The sequence below is a fragment of the Lethenteron reissneri genome, chromosome 12, assembly GCF_015708825.2.
Source record: "Lethenteron reissneri isolate LAM-NWPU_2019-01 chromosome 12, ASM1570882v1, whole genome shotgun sequence".
NCBI lineage: Eukaryota > Metazoa > Chordata > Hyperoartia > Petromyzontiformes > Petromyzontidae > Lethenteron > Lethenteron reissneri.
The window spans coordinates 813,023-833,403 of record NC_083790.1 but is presented as its reverse complement, the minus strand read 5'-3'; the positions used below and the strand labels follow the sequence as shown (position 1 = coordinate 833,403).

General features: G+C 57.1%; 1 protein-coding gene across 4 annotated transcripts; it reads right to left on the bottom strand.

Moving 5' to 3' along the window:
• Nucleotides 1–384: 384 nt before the first annotated feature.
• Nucleotides 385–18,762, bottom strand: LOC133341702 (mitoguardin 2-like). Of its 4 annotated transcripts, none has more exons than XM_061550335.1 (16): nucleotides 18,552–18,758; nucleotides 17,225–17,432; nucleotides 15,779–15,968; nucleotides 14,623–14,795; nucleotides 13,782–13,965; nucleotides 13,528–13,673; nucleotides 13,008–13,128; nucleotides 12,017–12,111; nucleotides 11,496–11,608; nucleotides 11,088–11,160; nucleotides 10,892–10,978; nucleotides 9,910–10,008; nucleotides 9,658–9,792; nucleotides 7,637–7,690; nucleotides 6,474–6,590; nucleotides 385–5,732 (listed from the first exon to the last, which is right to left on the bottom strand). In XM_061550335.1, the coding sequence occupies exons 2-16, from the start codon at nucleotides 17,318–17,320 to the stop codon at nucleotides 5,430–5,432; spliced, it is 1,986 nt and encodes a 661-aa protein (XP_061406319.1). In that variant the 5' UTR covers nucleotides 17,321–17,432; nucleotides 18,552–18,758; the 3' UTR covers nucleotides 385–5,429. The 4 variants fall into 4 exon arrangements, with proteins under 4 accessions (XP_061406319.1, XP_061406320.1, XP_061406321.1 ...); XM_061550336.1 differs by having other exon boundaries at nucleotides 17,225–17,412; XM_061550337.1 differs by lacking the exon at nucleotides 18,552–18,758 and adding an exon at nucleotides 18,361–18,481 and having other exon boundaries at nucleotides 17,225–17,412.
• Nucleotides 18,763–20,381: the final 1,619 nt, after the last annotated feature.

Sequence of the window (20,381 nt, the reverse complement as noted above, 5' to 3'; positions counted from 1 at the left end):
CCGTGACTCGACGGCCGGTACCGCACGACGTTCCCGCTCACGGCCCCTTCCGAGGGCGCGGCCGCGTGTGAGCAGTGAGGCCGGCGAAGCTGCCGAGGCTCTCAGCGATCAGTGCCGGATTATCCTCGTAGCACAAGTCGCAAATACTACGGCCTCGCACTTTCAAGGGCCCCGCGCTAAATGCTTTCAAGCTATCAATTCCGGTTTAGTGATTCTGCACTTGCTCTATTACTATAGTACTGTCCCGCCTTCAACTTTCATGAACGACTGGGTGTTTAAGGTTGCGTTATGTCGTATTATCTGGCTGTATAGCAAATGAAAAAATACAATAGCTTTACCATGCAAGTTACAAATGTGTTTTAATTTATTTTCATTTTAGGGCTCCTTTATAAACATATGCTGCAGGCTCCGCACGCGCTTCATCCGGCACTTTCAGCGAGGGTAACAACATCGAGGGACTGAGGCTCCAACGCAATTAGCAAAGCGCCGCATTCGTCATCGTCTCGGCAGGACAGAGCTCCCAGGCGGCGTCCCGCCCGTTGGTACCGATGCCACTCGATCGCCCAGAGCGGGAGGCAAGAGCCGGACCGGCAAACGTGCGATGCGATCTCTCTCTCTCGATCTCTCTCTCTAGATCTCTCTCGATCTCTCTATCTCTCTCTCGATCTCTCGCTATCTCGCGCGCGCACCGTGAATTTCCACTCGCGCGTGAGTGTCGGGGATTAATGCCGAGAGAGAAAGGGACCCAATTAGAATTCACGTAGACGCTCAAATTGTTGACATCTCAACGTGTCTGTAAGATCATATTGCCTACGACACATCGGCTATTTAATCAATTTACCCGTAACAGTCTCACTCAATACTCTTTTTCGGGAGGGTGCTACCACAGATTGAGTGGCCGAGGCGATGAGGCAGATGCCCTTGGCCTGGCTGTTTATTTGGATCGAATTACCCGAGGTGCGAGCGTGCGCGTTGAGCCGGTCGCTCATCCTGCCCTACCAGATCCCAGCCCGAGCCAGATCCGAGCCAGATCCGAGCCCGAGCAAGATCCCAGCGAGAGCCAGATCCGAGCCCGAGCCAGATCCGAGCCAGATCCGAGCCCGAGCCAGATCCGAGCCCGAGCAAGATCCCAGCCAGAGCCAGATCCGAGCCCGAGCCAGATCCGAGCCAGATCCGAGACCGAACCAGATCCGAGCCCGAGCAAGATCCCAGCTAGAGCCAGATCCGAGCCAAATCTGAGCCAGATCCGAGCCCGAACCAGATCCGAGCCAAATCCGAGCCCGAGCAAGATCCCAGCCAGAGCCAGATCCGAGCCAAATCCGAGCCCGAACCAGATCCGAGCCTCGGTACCTCGGCCCGAGGTTTAGTAATTCTTTTTTATTTTTTTATCCTAAAATCGGGAGCACATCGCGAGGTGTAACACAGACCTCGCCACATTGGGCTTTTATTTGTAAGATATTTAAATATAATATAATTTATGACGAGCGGTGTTTATTATTATTCACGCGGATAGGAAACCGGAGCACCCGGAGAAACTCCACGCCTTGCGTGAGGGGGTACAACTCTATCCCCGTACAGATGGTGGTTAGTCTACTTGCTGTACTGCCTTCTCCTGGCGACGCTCACGGGAAGGGAGTGTCACGACATCTTTGTGTGATCTACCAACCCTGGCTGGTGCCTACACAGTGTTGGGTCTCAGGCAGCCACGTGGAGCAGCAGCAGCAGCATAGCCGCCACCACCACCACCGCCCGGCTATGCGGAGCCACAGAACGGAGATAGATGTGCAGGCCTGAAATGTCCTGCTCGTCAGACCTCTCCTCCCCTGCGCTTCGCGGCGGGGCGGTCGAGAGCGGGTGGCAGCCTCTAATCACGGTCTCGCTCATCTCCACTATCCCCCCAACCCCTCATCCACCGGTCGCGGCCACAGATCGGCGCATGCCGCGTGGTGTTCCGCCGACAGCCAAGCCGGGCGGTGGCGGTGACCATGCGCGAGGTGGAGGAGAGTTCCCGCACCCCATCCGCGTGCGGCGATCCACTAACCCTCGCCGTTGCCCCCACGGCACTGGGTTACAGACGACGACACGCACGGCGGCATTCTACTCACGCGACCCGACCCAAACGTAACGTCGGTCGCGGAATGCCCCACGCGTCTAGGCAGCTCGCGGGGACTCGAGCCCTCGCCGCCACGGCCGCCACGGCCGTCTCGGCGGGCGGTCTGGCTCGCCGTGGTCACCGCTCGCGGGGTCGGCGTCTTGGGGGAAGGCCGCGGCGAAGGTCGGGAGGCCGGGGAACCTGGAACCCGGGTCGGGGATTTCTCGCCGGTTGGATCGGTGATGCAGCGCTCAGACGCCCTCGTCGTCACGTTCAAGTTTAAAGTTTATTTTGTTTAATCGCTCCGCTACCGCCATGGTTACAGCCCGCGTGAACTTCGCTCGTTAATTTATCCACCCACTTCGAGGACTTGTTCTACACCGGACACCGACTCATTGGTTTCAGCCACCACAGTGTTCAACCATCACCACCACCATCCCACTGCAGGTCACAACACACTCACTCACTCAACCATCCACTCGCTCGCTCGCCCACTCACCCACTCACACACCACACCACAGGACAAGAGACGTCTATTTCCACTTCCTCGCACTGCGCTGCACCAACTCGTATATTACACCTTCAGTAGTGCTGTTTGTTGCCGACCGCTTGACGTGTTGGGCCTGTGCCCAGTAACCGTGGTTACACTATTACATGTTTCTAATCACGTCTTCACGGTGCGGATGCGTGCGATACAATCATTCTGCGTGGAACGCATCGTCGTCCAGGGTTTTGATCACAAAACAATTAGCAGCTTTCTTAACGGCCACGCACTCACAAGACGGCCACTCAATCACAAGACGAACCAGGACGCACGTAGCGCCGTGACCCCACCGACACGGTTTCTCCACGTGTCCCACTCGAGAAGGCAGCCCCTCCCTCTGGCCCACTTTCACAAAGGCACGTCCACTCCACCACGAGATGTTAACGACCTCGCCTGGTTTACAGGTCGTGGGTTCGATCCCGACCCTGGCGCCTACACCTTGCGTGTCTCTCTTCCCGTGGTCGCGTGGATTTTTCTCCGGGTCCTCCGGGTTTTCCCCTCCACATTTAGAATCAACGTCACCACGCGTTCAGAGTATTTGGCTACTGCTATGAATGTCCACGTGATGATGATGAGCCACTTTGTTGAGCTATCATTTGTGATCGCCAGGTCGCTTCTGAAAGAGAGCTACGTAGCTCAGTGGGCCTTACCTGATTTAATAAAATATAGTTGATCGTTTTAGAGTTTACGAGGCCCGGCAACTTGACCACTCGCTGCCTCCGCTGCAGACATCGATGGGGCAAACGCTCTCATGACAACCCACTGGGCTAATGTAACGTGGCCACAGCCACACCGATCGACACAGTCTCCCGGAATTTAGATACTAAACACGGATTAATTTTAGGTGTGCGATTTAGATAACAATTACAAACGTAATGAAATTGCATATTTATACTGCTATGTAAATTCATTACGTAACAATATCTATGCATCCAGGAGAGACAGACCGAGCCGTAGGACTATTTTTCAGGAGGGTCCCGATGCTACGTTGGGTTTTTATTTGCAAGATGTTTTCAGCCAATCACGATGAGTCATGATTATTATTATTGATGAGTTAACGATGAGTCGTGATTATTATTCACGTGGGAGGAAACTGGGCGACCCAGGGCTCTGCCTGTGAGCGATCCACCAACCCTCGCCACTGCCTCCACACAGCGCTGGATCACAGCAGCCACGTGCAGAGCCACCACTCCCCCGCGATGTAAATTACAGGTAATTAAAATTACATGTAATTAAAATTAGAATTACATGACATTTAAATGCTGCCCATCTCTCTCTTTGCCAACCCCTCCCACCGCCCAGGCAATCGCGCACCCGTCCCTGTGCCCCGATCAAGAAGTCAAGCGAGAGGTCAGAAAAAAAAATTCAACCGGCGACAAAACCCAGATGTTTGCAAACGCCTCGGTGGGGGTGGGAGCAGCGGGGCAGCAGGGCCATGGCAGACCCACCGGGGGACTCTCGTCCTGGCTGCAGTGGACGAGAACTCGGGCGGCCGGAATGCGGTCAAGGGTGGGTGGGTGGGTCGGGTGCACGTTTAACAGAGGCTTCGTGATTCCACAGCCTCAGTCGGCAATTATGGTCACGATTCAAGTGAAGAACCGATTCTACGGCTTCTGCAGATAAATATTAGGGTGAGCGTAGCGCCCCCTATTAAATATAACATTCGCAAATAATAAACATCCGTTCTGTGACGTACGCGCGTCGATGCGTGTAGTGCCAGCTTCATCACGCCCCTCTGTGCTCCACGAGAAGTCAACCACACACACGTGCGATCGAAAGTTCGGTGACTTTTCAATCATTTCGCTCTCAATAATCATTTCTTTTTGATAGAACACCCTTTGCCCCAACTTACATCGCAAAAGGGCACCCTCAGTGGCAGCTGCCCCTGTGCAGCACAAGGTGACTCAGCACCTGGCCTTGCAGGCGGACATTAGTCTGGCATTGGGGGCCGATGACTGCTGCCGACGTGCGCGTTCTGGGTTTGAACTTGTGCCGCGTTTCGCGTGTGTGACACGTCCCCGCAGCAGTGGGTCGCGGGCGATGTAGCCGTCGCACGCTGAACTCTGACCCCGGAAGTCGAGGTTCGACTCCCGGTTACACGCGGCGAGCGTTAAAAAATATCCTGCGCCTGTCGTAGGCCGATCTTAAACGAGTACCCGTCCCGGCACGCCAACAATCAGTGCCGGGGAATACCAAGACGGGCAGTTGTAACGCTGTCCACGCCCCCCCCCCCCGATCCCACCATCCCGCTCCATCAGGGCTCGTCGCTGGCATCTTCTAGCGGAATAAGTGGCACGCGACCCGTAGCCGGCGGGGAGCGAGCGAGAGGAGCGGTGCTTGACGGAGTGTGAATTCTATTGTGGGCTCGCCCACACAGACAGACACGGCTGAGTTTATTAAGCCCTGGATCTTAATCGTCGTCATCATCGTCGTTGCCATCTTCTTCCTTACGCTCGATTACCCAGCAGAGTCTGAAGACTCATGGGCAGGGGGCGTCGTTGCTGCTGCTGCTGCTGAGATACCAATCGAGTAATTCGCAACGTGAGTTCTCAGCAGTGGGATGTTTCGGTGAATAGCGGTTACATTGTGAGTGTGGGTTATTTCAGCATGGGAGGAAACCCGGAGAACTCGGAGGAAACCCATTCAGAACAGGGGGAGAGAGAGAGAGAGCACACACAAACTCCGCACAGAGAGGCGCCCTCGTCGGGGAATCGAGCCCAGCTCCTTGCCGTTAGGCGCAAGTGTCGCCGCCACGACGCCGCCGCCACCTTCACAATCGTCGCCGTCGTCGTCTCAGTCGCCCCACGTCAGGCCGTTGGCGAGCTCCCCGTCCCCGCGGCCCTGCATCGCGCCACCCGGCCGCACCGAGCCGTTGGCCCGAACCGTGGCCTCCGTCGCGCCGCCGGCCTCTGGGGCGGCGGCGGCGGCGTCGAGCTCGCCGGGGCCCACCGCGGCCTCCGGCACCTCGAGGTACGCGCACAGGATCTGCGAGCGGCGGCGGAAGAGGCAGATGATGTCGTCGGCGAGGTGCTCGAGGCGCGAGTAGCGAACCTTCTCCGCGTCGAAGACGTCGCGCAGCAGCGACACCACCTGCTCCTGCTCGCACGCACAAAGATAAAGATACCCCGGATGGCCTTGATGGACAGTTGGGCAGAGTGCTGTTAACAAGCAGCACCTACGAAAGTGGAACCGCACACGTATGGACGCCTTTGTCTCTCCCCGGTGCTTGTTGTTTACACACCGCAACAGGTGCTCATTTAATGCTGGATCGACCTAGGGGGAGGCCCGGTTCAAATAATCATCACCGATGCTGGCCGTGAGCAGGAATCGAACTCGGGTCGCCGGGTTCGTAGCGCGCCGGGGGGACGTGCGGCTCGAAAAAAACAAAAAAAAACACGCGAACATCTGGTGCGAGAAATCCTCCTCCGGGCCATCTGCTCGCCAGAGGTGATACGCAGCTCTCTCTGTGCACGTCGCTGGGTCTCAAAGTCATTGATGTAAGAGACAAATGAACGTGTTTCTTGAGTTAAGCAAGGTTATTGCTATAATATCTGGGGGGAAAGAGACGATGGTGGTGATGATGACTACGACGATGGGAGGAGGGAATTCCAGTAGAAAGCAAAGTGAGGTGACCTGCAGTGTGGCGAGTGTGCGGTGTGATGTTGAACCGCAAGGTGCACCTAGCCTGGCACAAACTTCGTTATGTCACTGCCACTCTATGGCAAATGGCGGCTGTTGTCTCAGTAGCATGGTGGTCGTGGATGAGAGAAAATCAGTGTCTGGTAGACCGAGTCTCCAACAGGGGTGGAGGAATCCGCGAGTCCACCCCAGGCTGACCTTGAAGAAGCTGCAGAGGTCGCGGAGTGGCTGCGTGCACCCCAGGAAGCCCCAGGCCAGCACGGGGCTCACGTGCTCAGAGATGGCGTAGAAACGCGAGATGAATCCGTCCGGGACCTACGGGGAGCGGAGCGTTGGTGGCGGTCATGGTGATTGGTGGTCATGTCGGTGGTTGTGAGGGCATAGGTGGCGGCGGTGGATGCCGGAGGTCAGAGGTCAGGTGAGCCTGGCTGGGATTGGCCGGGAACAGCGGGCAGCCTGGCTGGGATTGGCTGGGAGCAGCGGGGAGCCTGGCTGGGATGAGCCGAGTGAAGCGGGGAGCCTGGCTGGGATGAGCCGAGTGAAGCGGGGAGCCTGTCTGGGATGAGCCGAGTGAAGCGGGGAGCCTGGCTATGCCAGCCGTGAACTGGGGCGCGACGACCGCCGTGCCTCGTGGATTCATTCCACGATTGACGGCTGCGCGCGGTGGCAGCGGCGTGAGACAGATTGGACTGGGCGGCCGCGTCGCCCCACACCCCCCCCCCCCTTCCTCGCACCGTGCCTCCTGCCATGCAGATCACCGGGTAAATCAGTGGTGCTCAACATTGTTGGTACACCGGCCCCCAAAGTTCAGACCGCTCGGACCCCGTGCCTCCCACAACCCCCCCCATCCACCCCAGCTGCAAAAACAAAACCAAGGTCACAAATGGTCACAATGCTCAAGAGAGGACGCGCTTCAATGCCTCGAGACAATGTGGTGTTAGTAAGGCATGCGTTCCATGTTGTGAATCATCGGTGTGTTTGGTGTTAGTAAGACACGCATTTGACGTTGTCTTAAAGCCCGGGGAGCTGAATTCGCAGTAACGGCTCAACTCGGCTCTGGCTCGGCTCCAACACGGCCCAGCTCAGGCTTGAGCCGCTCGGCTGCTCCTAAAGGCGCTCGCGCGAGGGGCCCGCCCCGGCCCGGGCTCAACCCACGGAACTCAGCTCCGAGCACGGCCGGAGACCATGTTCCGAGCCGAATTCAAGTTAAGCCGTGTGGCTTTGAGCCGCGTGGCTTTGAGCCGCGTGGCTTTGAGCCGCGTGGCTCACTCGAGCCAGAGCCAAGCGCCAAACAAAGGCCCGATGTCAATCCCTCGTGCAGGGCTTCGGCACGGCTCTGGGACGGTCGCCGGCACTCGCACCTGCAGCAGCCTCCGCTTGGCCTTGAGCACCGACCAGCAGGCAGTGGCCAGCGCCTGCACGCACACAAAGACAAAGATCCCCCGTGTAGCCTTAACAGACTGTTGGGGCAAATGCTGTTAGCGAGGAGCACCTACGATTAGCACGGTTGGCTACATACGGTGCGGAAGAAGTGCAACATACATACATACGCACAAGGCCGGCACGGCACACACGTGTGTGGGTGGCCAGCACCATGCCCGGCCAATTTTTTCTCCCTAGTGGTGACGTTTATACATTGCACCAGGTACTTATTGGAGGCTGAATCGACCCAGGAGAGGCCCAGGACTGGCTCAGTTATCCGTCACTGATGTTGGCCGTGAGCGGGAATCCAACTCAGGTGGTCGGATTCACAGCGCAGCGTGCTTAAGCGCTACACTACCCCCACACAGACAAAGATCAATGATCCTCCGTATATCTTGACTTAAAGCTTTCGTGACTTGCAGTAATTCATATTCTTTGGGTCTTTTGGAGATAGGTTCAAAGAAAATAATAAAAAATCTTCGATCGAAACACTAGCGGTCGTCATCAGGAAAAAGACAATTTTCCTACCTCCGTATATCTGTAACAGATTGAAGGGGCGAGTCCTGTCACAGGCAATGATAACGAACCACGCGAGAGCCCAAGGAGACACAAGATTATTTTGCGTGGGACAAATTGGGCTGCAAACAGAATCATAGGGTGAAATTTGTCACTCAGAAAATCGAGGCGAAACATATTTTCTAATCAAGACAAAAAGCAATTTCAGCAAGGACACGAACGTGTGATTCGCCCACACGTCTTGGGCGCGTGATCGACGGTCGTTACTCGAGAGCCACGTCACGGGTGGCAGGGCGGGCGCGCGGTGGTGACACGCATGCCTCACGGCGCCAAGGGCCCAGGTTCAATTCCCGCAATGTTTGATAGGGGGCCGCTAGAGTCAAACCGCGAGCCTTTTGTGTCGAGCGGCGATCGTGCCGCTACCGCTGAGCCACTGCGTGGCCGCCTGTGCCAACGGCGCCACTCCTGGCGCAAGAGGCATGGCGGGGTTTTCTCCGGATGCTCCAGGCAACGATTGGCGCCGGATCTGGCTGCCTTGCCAAGCGGCTTGCTTGCGGTTTCCCGCGCCTCCATGCAAAAACCGCATGCGCTACAAATTGCGCGGCGCTCTGCGCTGCAATTTTCACGAGCGATGCTGTGCAAAAATAAAAAAAAACATATGATGAGTGTGGCAATCATCGCGCCCGTGCCGCCGACTCGGCAAGATCCGGACAAACGGCCAATATTCGCGCGACGTGCCGCCCCCCCGAGCATGGCCGCGCCGCGCTAATGAGGCCTCGTTAGCAGCGCCGGTTCTGCTGACGGAATCCGGCGGAGCCCTTTGCCGGGGGTAGGGACGAACGACGCCCGACAGGGAACCTCTCGCCGGAGCTCAGTGGCGTGTTAGCGCGGCTCCTTAATAATGGAGCTGGGTTGGAACCCAAGGGCCGGAGAGGTCAGCGCTGGTCGGGACAGGGAGGGTACGGTAGCGGTACGGACTGGGCAGCAATGGTCCAGGAGGGCGGCAGTGCCACGGGGCAATGATGCAGGGGGAGGGGGGTAGCGTTAGGCACAGGATGGCGCTGATGCGAGGGGGGAAGAAGGTGAGAGTAGGTAAGGGGTGGGGGGGTGGGCAGCGATGGGAGGTGGGGCGGCAGGGCGGTAAGTGGCGGCAATAGTATTTCGAGGCCCAGGGGATGCGGGGAGAAACCGCTGCCCGTTGCCAATTAGGGGAGGCTGCCTGCGGTTTGCGCAGCCGGGCGAGCGCGACTCTGGGACCGACCGCCGAAGCGCCGCTTGCCGGTCGGGAAAACGAATCGATCGTCGCGTCTGCGTCGCACACGCAGGCTCCGCCACACAGCGATCCGGCCCCCGTGCGTGTCGGTGCGCGCGAGGGCAGGGAGTGAAGGGTGGGAGGTGTGTAGCGGGAGGCGGTAGAGAGTAGAGAGGCCGGAGCGAGCGCTACCGTCTCCTTGAAGCCGTCGGACAGCCAGCGGTTGTGCACGACGGCCAGCACGGTGGACGGTGGGCTCTCCAGGTCCTCGAAAGCGTCCATCAGGATGAAGTCCAGCACGATGTCGAAGAAGTTCATGCAGCGCACCTGCACGGGCACGGGGCGGGAGGGGTGGGGCACCTCGCCAGTGAGTCGTGATGGTGGCCGTGGTTGTGGTAGTGGTTGTGGTGCTGGTTGTGGTGCTGCTGCTGGTGCCGCCCTCACCCCACGTCCCTCGAGCTCGGCCTGCGTTGTGGCCCAGTGCTCGGCCTCCTCTGAGTAGCGCAGCATCTCCTCGTAGGACTCCACAAAGCCCTTGGGATCCTGAGAGGTGCACACACAACAACAACAACAGTCGCGGTTCGCCACTATGTGGAGGTGATGTCACCACAGCCCTTGTGCCAGGCGAGGTACAGGCCATGCGAAGTGTCGAAGGCTTGCTGACAGGTCACGGGACAGACCCAGGTTTACTCACAACAATTCTCTCACCCACTCACCCAATCATTCGCCACACTGCAGGTCACCTCACTTCCCTTCCGGCTTATTCCCTTGCACTGTTCCACTCTGGATTCCCCTCCTCCCATCATCATCGTCATCATTGTCTCTTCTCCCCAAGCTGTTACAATAATAACCTTGCTTAAATCAAGAGACTCGTGAACTCTTACCTATTGCGATGTTTAATAGCGCTGGTTGTTGCTGGCCGCTTGCCCCTTTGGGCCTGCGCTCAGCACACGCCGGCGCACCGCGACACCGCCACGCTCCCAAGGACACGCTCGCAATTGGCGATGGGAACTGCTTTTGAGCGATTTTTGGTGAACACTCAGTCGCGTTGTCGCCTCTCTGTGGTTCAGCAGAACTCCGTAGATCGGCAGCGCTCCACCGATTACGCCTCATCAGCCAATATGGATCTCCCTGTAAACCGCAACTCTAACCGACGCTCGCCCCCTAGTGTCCACCCATCCCATCTACACGGCCGGCACACCTCCCGCCTGCACTCTCAATCATCCCAACTGGGCTGCGTGCACACGACGCACATCGCGACGATGATGATGTACCACGTGACGGGAATGCAAGAAGAACCTCCGCGACTCTTCCCTTCACCCTAAATGCGGTCTCCGAATTGCGGGAGTTCCTGGGCAGCGATCGCGCCTCGGGAGGGGGGTGTGGTGGTGGGGGGTTTGGCGCTATTCGTGATCGTCAGCGGTACCTTGCCAGCCTTGACTAGCAGCCCGGCGATGATCAGCCGCCCCATGTTGGAGAACATCTTCTTGTTGAGCTCCTCCTCCAGCAGCAGCTGTGAGACAGAGATCCCCACGTAGAATTATATTACCAAGTGGCAAGCGCTGCTAGTGAGCGGAGCGGGACGGTGGAGCGGATGCGCGGCGCGGGCGATCGAGAGGCACCTGGAAGGCTTGCCGCACGCAGTGAAGTTTAGCCAGGTAGTCCATGTCGCTGTAACAGTCCAGCATCTCCGTCCTGCCAGCACGCGCACGCACGATTAGACAAATCTCCACGTCATCGACGTCACGCGCGCCGTCGTAACAGACTCAACGGAGCGCGCAACGTCACAACGTCCGGCAGATATTACTGCAGCCGACCGACACGGCCGGTGGTGCTAATACGGCTGCCGTTGTTTTTGCTCGTTTCTCGAGCGAACACTACTAGGGGGGAACGGTGGTGTGGTGGGCTAGCGGCGGCCTAGCGGTGGGCTCCTGTGTTGTGCATTGCCGAGCGAGTGTCCATTGGTCGGCCGCTAGCGGCTCGTGGTTGCTGTGCTGGGCTAGCGGCCACGGGGTCGGCGCCGCGCTGACCTCAGACTGCGGCAGGTGACGTGGCCGCCCCTGACGAGCCGCGCCGCCTCCTCGTAGAGCGCCAGGCGACCCCGCGCCCCCCGCTGGGCCTCCACGCCCAGCTCCTCCACCAACTTCACGCGCAGAGACAAAGGTCCGCACGTAGACGCGCGCGTCCGTATACAGACGCGTTCATACAAAGATCCCCCGTGTAGCCTTCAACAGACTGTTGGGGCAAGTGCTGGAAGCGAGTAGCACCTATGAAGGCCGGCACGGCTATGAGGGTGTGGGTGGCCAGCACCACGCTCGTCCGTCTTTGTCTCCCGAGTGGCGATGTTCACATAATCACCGCTGTTGCTCGTGAGCGGGAAATTTAACTCGGGTCGTCGGGTTCGTAGCGCAGCACGCTCACCACTGCAATCACTGCTCCCCACGTGCACAAACGCACGCACCTACATTCACACATGCAAGCACACGCACATGTGCACACGGACAGCGAGGGCTTGTTGGGCAGACACGGAGGGAGGTGGTTCCACGCGTACCTCTGCCGCCGAGACGAAGGACTCTCCGGACGACAGGCTCAGGGTGTCGAGCCCAAAGAGCCGCCCCGAGTGGTCCGCCAGGGACATGTCGCCCTCTGCAGGTGCCACGGAGGGTCGGGAAGGGTCAGAGGTCACCCGGTCATCAAGTCACACCGTGAGAGTGGCACGGTGAGTTTGCACGTGTGTGTGTGTGTTTGTATGTATGTGTGCTGCTGTGTGCACGTGTTAGGGTTTGTGGGTTAGTGTTAGGGTTTGTGGGTTAGTGTTAGGGTTTGTGGGTTGGTGTAAGGGTTTGTGGTTGAGTGTTAGGGTCTGTGGGTGAGTGTTAGGGTCTGTGGGTGAGTGTTTGTTTGGGTCTGTGGGTGAGTATTAAGGTTTGTGGGTTAGTGTTAGGGTTTGTGGGTGAGTTTTAGGGTTTGTGGGTTAGTGTTAGGGTTTGTGGGTGAGTGTTAGGGTTTGTGGGTTAGTGTAAGGGTTGGTGGGTTTGAGTTAGGTTTGGTGGGTTTACGTGTTCAGGTTATGGTTTATGGGTTCAAGTTTGGGTTAGTGACAGAGTTAAGGATAAGAATGTTTACTTTTATCTATAGCGTCATCGTTGTTCATGCAGATTGCACATCACAATCGCTGCGGAACCACGAAGCTGGAACACAGCAGCCAGGCAACGATGAGCCGGCACTACAAACAATTGCCCAAGCTCTGTGGTCCTCTATATATATTCAGGATATTCTCAGCCAATTGATGAGTGATTATAGGCGACAGGATTTAGGCTAGCGCTTGAATGCAGGCTTGCATGTGGGCTGGATTTGGGTAGCCATCAGGAGGGGACATCATGTTGGCATGCATTCACACACACGCACGCAGACACGCACACACACGCATGCAGACACACACACACGCATGCAGACACACACACACGCATGCAGACACACACACACGCACGCAGAGACGCATGCAGAGACGCACGCAGAGACACACGCAGAGACGCACGCACCGAGGTCGCGCGTCGGGGTCTGCGTGGCGGACGACATGGTGCACTCGAACTCCTCCTGCAGGCGGTACGCGCGCGTCAGCAGCGTCTCCAGCTTGTTTACAAACTCCCCGTCCATCACGTCCTGCCGGAGGAGAACACACAAAGACAAAGATCCCCCATATAGCCTCAACAAACTGTTGGGGCAAGTGCTGTGAGTGAGCGTCTATGAAGGCCGGCACAGCACACAGGGTGGGTGGCCTGCACCACACCCGGCCGCCTTAGTCTCGCCAGTGGCAATGTTTTTACACACCACGCCAGGTACTCATTTGAGTCTGAGCCAACCTAGGGGAGGCCCAAGACTTGTTCAGATAATAACCACTGGTTTTGGCCGTGATTGCGAATCGAACTCGGGTCACCAGGTTCGCAGAGAGCACACACACGCACACACACACACACGCACGCACACACGCACGCACACACACACGCGTGTGCGCGTTGGTGCCGTTGCGCCGAAGAGAAAATCTGTGGTCACCCGGCGCACCTCGGTGCTCTCCTCGGCGATGGCGTCTCCGGCGGCGACGCGGATCACCTCCGGGTCGGAGCACGGCTCCTCCACGGGCTCCCTGCGGTTGCGGCACAACAGCGCCTCCTCCCACCGGCGCAGAGCCTCCTCAAACAGCTCCATGCCTGGACGCCGGAAACGACAACGCCCGTGATGGCACGGCAACTCGGTCACGACTCCGCTTGTCTACCCAGGGACGGCCCTGTGCGTGCGTGCGAGCGTGCGAGCGTTACCGCTCAGGTACAGGTTCTCCGGGGTGGTGTGGCTGCCCACGGCCGGCGCTTCCCCCCCGCCGGCGGCCGGCTCCCAGGGGCTGCCGGCCGGCGCGCACACCGAGCTGTGGCGCGAGCGCAGCTGGGAGGGCCGGCTGGCCGAGGCTCGTGAGTCGCAGCCCCTGCTGGTGCTCTCCGCCTGCAGCTACACGGAGACAGAGATCCCCCCTCCCATGTAGCCTCGACAGATGTGCGTGCGTGTGCACGTGTGCCCCCACGTTATCCGTGCAGGGTCGCGAGATGCGGTCGCAGGCACTCGGTAAATCCGAAGTGAACTCCGTAGATTATCTCGGTTGGCTACGTACGGTGCGAAACAAGTTCAACATACATAAATACATGACCTGTTATAACCAACCAGCAATCCTAAAAATCTGCGACGCGCGTCTGGTTGTCTATTAATAGTTTCCAGATTTCACACATAACTCGGATCAAATGCATTTAATGTAGCTGCCACAAAGTTGTGTAACTACTTGGTTTCGTCTCTTGGCATCTCCATTCTGCCATCTATAGCCTTATTTACACCGACTATTAATTTTAAGTGTGAATGTAATTTTACAACCTAATTGCTATTACGATGACGTTTTTTTTCATGCTTTGATGTTGTCTGCCGGCCGAATCGCCCTTGAAAAGGAGTTTCTTAGCTCTCCGGGCTTTACTCGGTGGGAAACACACTCCCGTTGTTATTCCGCATTCCACTGCATCTCGTTTTCGATGGTGCCTCTCTCTCTCTCTCCGCGGCGACGCAGAGCGAGCGAGTGGAGCGTCGCGAGCACGGTGGCAGCGGCGTCGCGCCGGACCGTACCGAGGCGAGGCTCTGCACCGAGGTCGAGTGCTTCACGTCGCTCCCCGCGACGCTTCCTGCGCTGCTCGTCGTAGCGGCGGCGTTGGCGGCGTTGGCGGCGTTGGCGGAGGAGGCTCCAGCCGGTCCCCTCGCGGGGGGCATGGCCCCTGCCGACCTGAGGCCGCTTGCTCGGCCTGCGCACAAACACACAACGTGCGGACGCAAGATAAATCGGTAAACGTACGCGCGTGTGCGCGTGTGGCGGTGGCCGGCCCCACGCCCGGCCGCCTTTGTCTCTCCCAGTGCCGAAGTTTTTACACACCGCACCAGGTACTCATTTGAGGCTGAGTCAACCTAGAGGAGGTCCAGGACTGGCTTAGACAATCATCACTGGTATTGGCAGTGAGTGGAGCAAAGCGTGCTAATCGCTACACTCCTCACACAACCCCACACTCACTCTCACCCGCCCAGGAGTCATGCGAAACAGCTCAAGGAATAAGCCCTTCAACAAACACTAAACAATGGAGCACTTTGGGGAGATTTAAATTATTTTACTGTTTAATAATTATTTTACAGCCTGATTTATTGTGCAAGCAACTACAGTACAATGCTTTAACTTGGTGATGCTGCATTGGCAGTAGTGCACGAGCACAATTAACAAAAAAACTCAACAATTGTTCATAACACGGTGGCCTTCAATTGTGACGTTTCGGGGATCGGCCCTTCTTCAGAGCAAGAACATCGCCTATTATAAGCTATGATCACAACGCATAATGTGCTATGAAGAAACGCCATTGCCTGCAGCATTGTCTATTAATATATTTTTACTTTTAAGTCCACAGTGTTATTGACAAACATGTTGAGTTTGACACTTTGACTCAAGATGACGGACACTCTAATCAACACGGTGGCAGAGAAAAGATCGGTGGATTTCGGTGCTCACCAATGATTGACGCACATTTGCTCTCACCGCAAGTCGATGCCAAGCGGTTTCCGCCAAAAATCAGTTTTTAGCGAAACCTGATGGAAATCTATTTCTGCCACAAAGTTAAAGGGAAAACACATTTCTGCCAAAAATCTGACTCGTGTCCCATGAGCCCATGTTCGGGAAGGAAGGAGGGGGGGGAGCATGGGAAGGGGGAGGGAGGAAGGGTCGGAGGGGGGAAGTGGGGGTCACCTTTCCGGGGGGCCGGCAGCCTGGCGATGGCCGCGAGGGGGTTAAGGGCGGCGTCGGCGATGGGGGAGTCGACGGCGCCCCCCTTCTTGCGACAGCGCCGGCGACGCATGTGCCGCGCGGCCAGGTACAGCATCATGCTGCCCACCGCGCTGGCCACCAGCAGCCGCTTGAGGCCCGGGGTCAGACGCACCTGGTGGGGGCCGTGGGCGTGTTGACGATGTGCGGAGGGACGCAGGGAGCACAAGGCGGGATGATGGGCCCTGCTATTAGCAGAGTACAGCGTCGGTGCTCAAAATCACTTCCAGCTTAGTCCTGCACCGTGCACTCCCCGCCACGGTGGGAGCTTGTGCGTTCCATATTTGGCACGTGATTGTCAGTGGTCTTAACATCTCATACACTTTGGGGCGCCTTTCCAATTAGCCGTGTGAGTTGTTAGCTGCTTTGCACAAGGTCTTATGTAATGTCCTTTGACTTACTCTCTCATTTACCCGCCACCCATTTACTGATTTACTCAAGACCCAGGCACTCTCGGACGCGGTCCGGCAAAAGTTGAATCCAAAAAGGGCATCGGTCCAGCAGCCGTCTATTGCAACAGCGTGGAGAGCGGCCACAACGCTTTGTGTTTAAGGAGTCCTCAACCCAGGGAAAGAGGGTGGATAGCACCAATAAACACACAAACATAGCTCAAATATAGCACTATCATGATGATTACGAGGTGGAGCGGCTGCGCAGTGGCTAGGGCACTGCGCTGTGAAGCCGGCGACCAGAGTTCGATTACCGGCCTCGGCTAAACATCAGTGGCGAGTGATGGTGAGACCAGGATACCCAAACCGGCCATGTAACCCTCTTCCCTTCACCCTTCACCTATTCACTCTCACCTGTGAGTAGGTGAGCCCAGGACTCACCTATGAGTAGGTGAGCCCAGGACTCACCTGTGAGTAGGTGAGCCCAGGACTCACCTATGAGTCGTACTAACCCGTGAGACCAGGTCTCACCAGTGAGTAGGTGAGACCAGGACTCACCTGTGAGTAGGTGAGACCAGGTCTCACCAGTGAGTAGGTGAGACCAGGTCTCACCAGTGAGTAGGTGAGACCAGGACTCACCTGTGAGTAGGTGAGACCAGGTCTCACCTACTCACTGGTGAGACCTGGTCTCACTAGTGAGTAGGTGAGACCAGGTCTCACCTGTGAGTAGGTGAGACCAGGTCTCACCAGTGAGTAGGTGAGACCAGGTCTCACCAGTGAGTAGGTGAGACCAGGTCTCACCAGTGAGTAGGTGAGACCAGGTCTCACCTGTGAGTAGGTGAGACCAGGACTCACCAGTGAGTAGGTGAGGCCTGGTCTCACTGGTGAGTAGGTGAGACCAGGTCTCACCTGTGAGTAGGCGAGACAAGGTCTCACCAGTGAGACCAGGTCTCACCTGTGAGTAGGTGAGTCCTGGTCTCACCTGTGAGCAGGTTGCGTGCAGGAACAGCGGCAGTTCAGCCACCGTGAGCACCACGGCTCGCAGCACGGACGAGCTGTGCAGCGTCGACTCGGCCATGGTGACGACGAGGTCGACGAGGTCGACGAAGTTGACGAGGAAAAACGATGCCGCGCAGCCTCACAGGAGAGACGACATGGTGATGTCAGGACCTGGAGCGGGGCATCGGGCCCTTGGGAGATTTTACACGAAACCCGAACACACACAGACACACGCACAGACACACAGACACACACAGATACACACACACAGACAGACACACACACAGAGACACACACACAGAGACACACACACAGACACACACACAGACAGACACACACACACAGAGACACACACACAGAGACACACAGACACACAACACACAGACACACAAACACACAGACACACACAGACACACAGACACACACACACACACAGACACACACACAGACACATACACAGACACACAGACACACACAGACACACACACACACCGGGGTTCTCACCATTAGCCTGGCAGGGGTTAGCGAGCACCACTCAGGGCCGCTGTGCGGCGGCACGGGTCGTGTAAGTCGGCAAGAGCGTAACTCGAGTGGCGAGGAGGCGACTGAACGAAGGCGAGCGAGGAGCTTGAGTGGATGGAAGGGCACAGGAACATCAGTGACGCCTGCTGCTTGTATCCACCGCACTGCTGCGAACCTGGCGATCTGAGTTCGACTCCTGGCCACGGCTCACGTCAGTGGTGAGCGATATCCGAACTGGTTGTTGTGACCTCCCCCACCACCACCACCGACTCTCACTCACCAGTGTGGTGAGATGTGGCCACAAAGCTGCTCTGATTAACACGCCGTCGAAAGCACTCATCCAGCAGTGGACATACAAAGGGCATGTACAGTACACGACATGGTGTATTCCCTGTGATCTCCTCCTCGTCTCCGTGTGTCCGTCTCCTCGATCTCATCCCGTCTCTGTCCCGACCCCCTGTCTCAGTGTGGTCTCCTCACCTCTCCGTCTTCCCTCCAGTTCCTGCCTCTACGTGCGCGCCTCTCCCCGCGTGTCTCTGTGTCTCTGCCTAATGCCAGAATACCTCGGCGCGTCTCCCCCTCTGGCTGACCACTCACCGCGTGTCTCCCCCAAGTCTGCCGCCTTCGCGTCGCTCTCTCTTGTGAAACTGTCCCCGTGTGTGTGTGTCTCTCTCTCTGCGTCTCCACGACCCTCGGTCCTCTGTGTCCGTGACCCCGTCACCGGTCTCTGTGTGGAGGCCGTGACCCCGTGGCCCCGTGGCCCCGCGACCTCCGTCCTTCTCTCTCACCGCGGGCAAGGTCGGGTCGGGTCGGGCCGGGCGGTGCCGGGCCGGGCGGCAGCGGTCAGGGCCTCGCGCGGAACCGTCTCCCGCTGCAGCAGCAACAGCAGCAGCAGCAGCGGCGGCGGCAGCAGCATCGGCACTGGCAAGAGAAGCAGCGGGAGACGTGGGGGGAGAGACGAGGCAGAGCAGGCGAGGCGATGTAGCGTGTCGGAGGCGGCGACGTCATCGTGAAGTCTGGGCGGCCATCTTGGGCAGGGGGAGATTGTGCGGCCATCCTGGGTAGGGATAGAGATCGTGCGGCCATCTTGGGCAGGGATAGATATTTGTGCGGCCATCTTGGGCAGGGATAGATATTGTGCGGCCATCTTAGGCAGGGATAGACATCGTGCGGCCATCTTGGGCAGCGATAGATATCGCACGGCCATCTTAGGCAGGGATAGATATCGTGCGGCCATCTTGGACAGGAATAGATATCGTGCGGCCATCTTGGACAGGGATAGGGATCTGGTGGCCATCTTGGGTAGGGAAAGATTGGGGAGACGCCTGTACCATTGTGAAATTGTTTAATTATATGTTAATTATGTTGAAACTAGCCTTTTGCCCGTCCAAGGACGGGTGTTTTGCAGTAAATCTGAAATTTGCAAGCGAAAATCAGACCGCGACGTGATATTCATTGCATCAATTAGTGTGCAATTTGTAAGGGCGCGGTGACACAGACTTATTTCATTTAAAGGTTACAATCCCTTGTTCATCACGACGTCCGTTTTACTTTGATGTCTCAACAGCGTCACAGAGATCACGTGACGTGAGGGTTCTGCCTCTGTAGTGAGGCTTGTGAGTTGACGCCGAGGAGGGGGCAGGAGGCGCCTCGCCCCCCCCATGTGGAGTGACGTCACCCGCTAATTATTATTGATGGAGGGGGGGGGTCCATTTGGAGGACGTCACCTGCTCATGATTATTAATTAAGGGGCTGTTCGATGTGGAGTGACGTCACCTGCTCATGATTATTGAGGATGCTCCATGTGGCGTGACGTCACCTGTTAATGAATATTAATGAGGGGGGGGTCATGTGGAGTGACATCACCTGCTCATGAATATTAATGAGGGGGGGTCATGTGGAGTGACATCACCTGCTCATGAATATTAATGAGGGGGGGGGGGTCATGTGGAGTGACGTCACCTGCTCATGAATATTAATGAGGGGGGCTGGTCGACGTGGAGTGACGTCACCTGCGTTAAGGACAGACATTGCTGGGTGACTACAGTAGGTATGCCCGTCTAATTGCTGGTCATAATTAAAAACATTATTTAATTAAATTAATATCAGGCGCCATGGTGTAAAAAGGTGCAGTATTCAACTCGTATTATGATCCACTCTAATCCACGATTATTTCGCGATCAGACCCAAAAAATACAAAATCTGAACCGAGTGTGCTCGGCGTGCAGATCCGCACAGATGGATTCACGAACACACACACGTGGGTCGTGCTGCCGCCTCGTGGTCACCCCTGTTGATCTGGCGACGATTGTTCACTCCTCCATGAGATTCGCAAGTGCATTCTCCCACTGCGATTGTGCACGTCGCTTCTATTGGACAGCAGCGTTATCATCATCATCAGCATCATCAGCAGCAGCAGCCATGGTCAATCCACTGCTGGATGAAACCCTCCCAACCCATGTCACCGCCACCTCTCAAGATGCTGCGATGTAACAATCTACCCACGAGAATTCTCTTTTGTCATCGCTCCATCTCCTCGGGGGCCGCTCCCACCCCTCTGCACGCGTTCCATGCCTTGGCTGCTGTTCCGTCACCGACCTTGAACATCGAGCGGCGAG

Bases quoted from the DNA above. Each gene is read 5' to 3' on its own strand.
- LOC133341702 (XM_061550335.1), bottom strand. From the start codon at position 17,320: ATGGCCGAGTCGACGCTGCACAGCTCGTCCGTGCTGCGAGCCGTGGTG. The intron at 7,691-9,657 runs GTAGCGCTCGCT...GTGTGCGTGCAG, and splicing joins CCGACGGCTTCAAGGAGACG to GCGCTGGCCACTGCCTGCTG. The intron at 6,591-7,636 runs GTGCGAGTGCCG...CGCTCCCCGTAG, and splicing joins CCAAGCGGAGGCTGCTGCAG to GTCCCGGACGGATTCATCTC.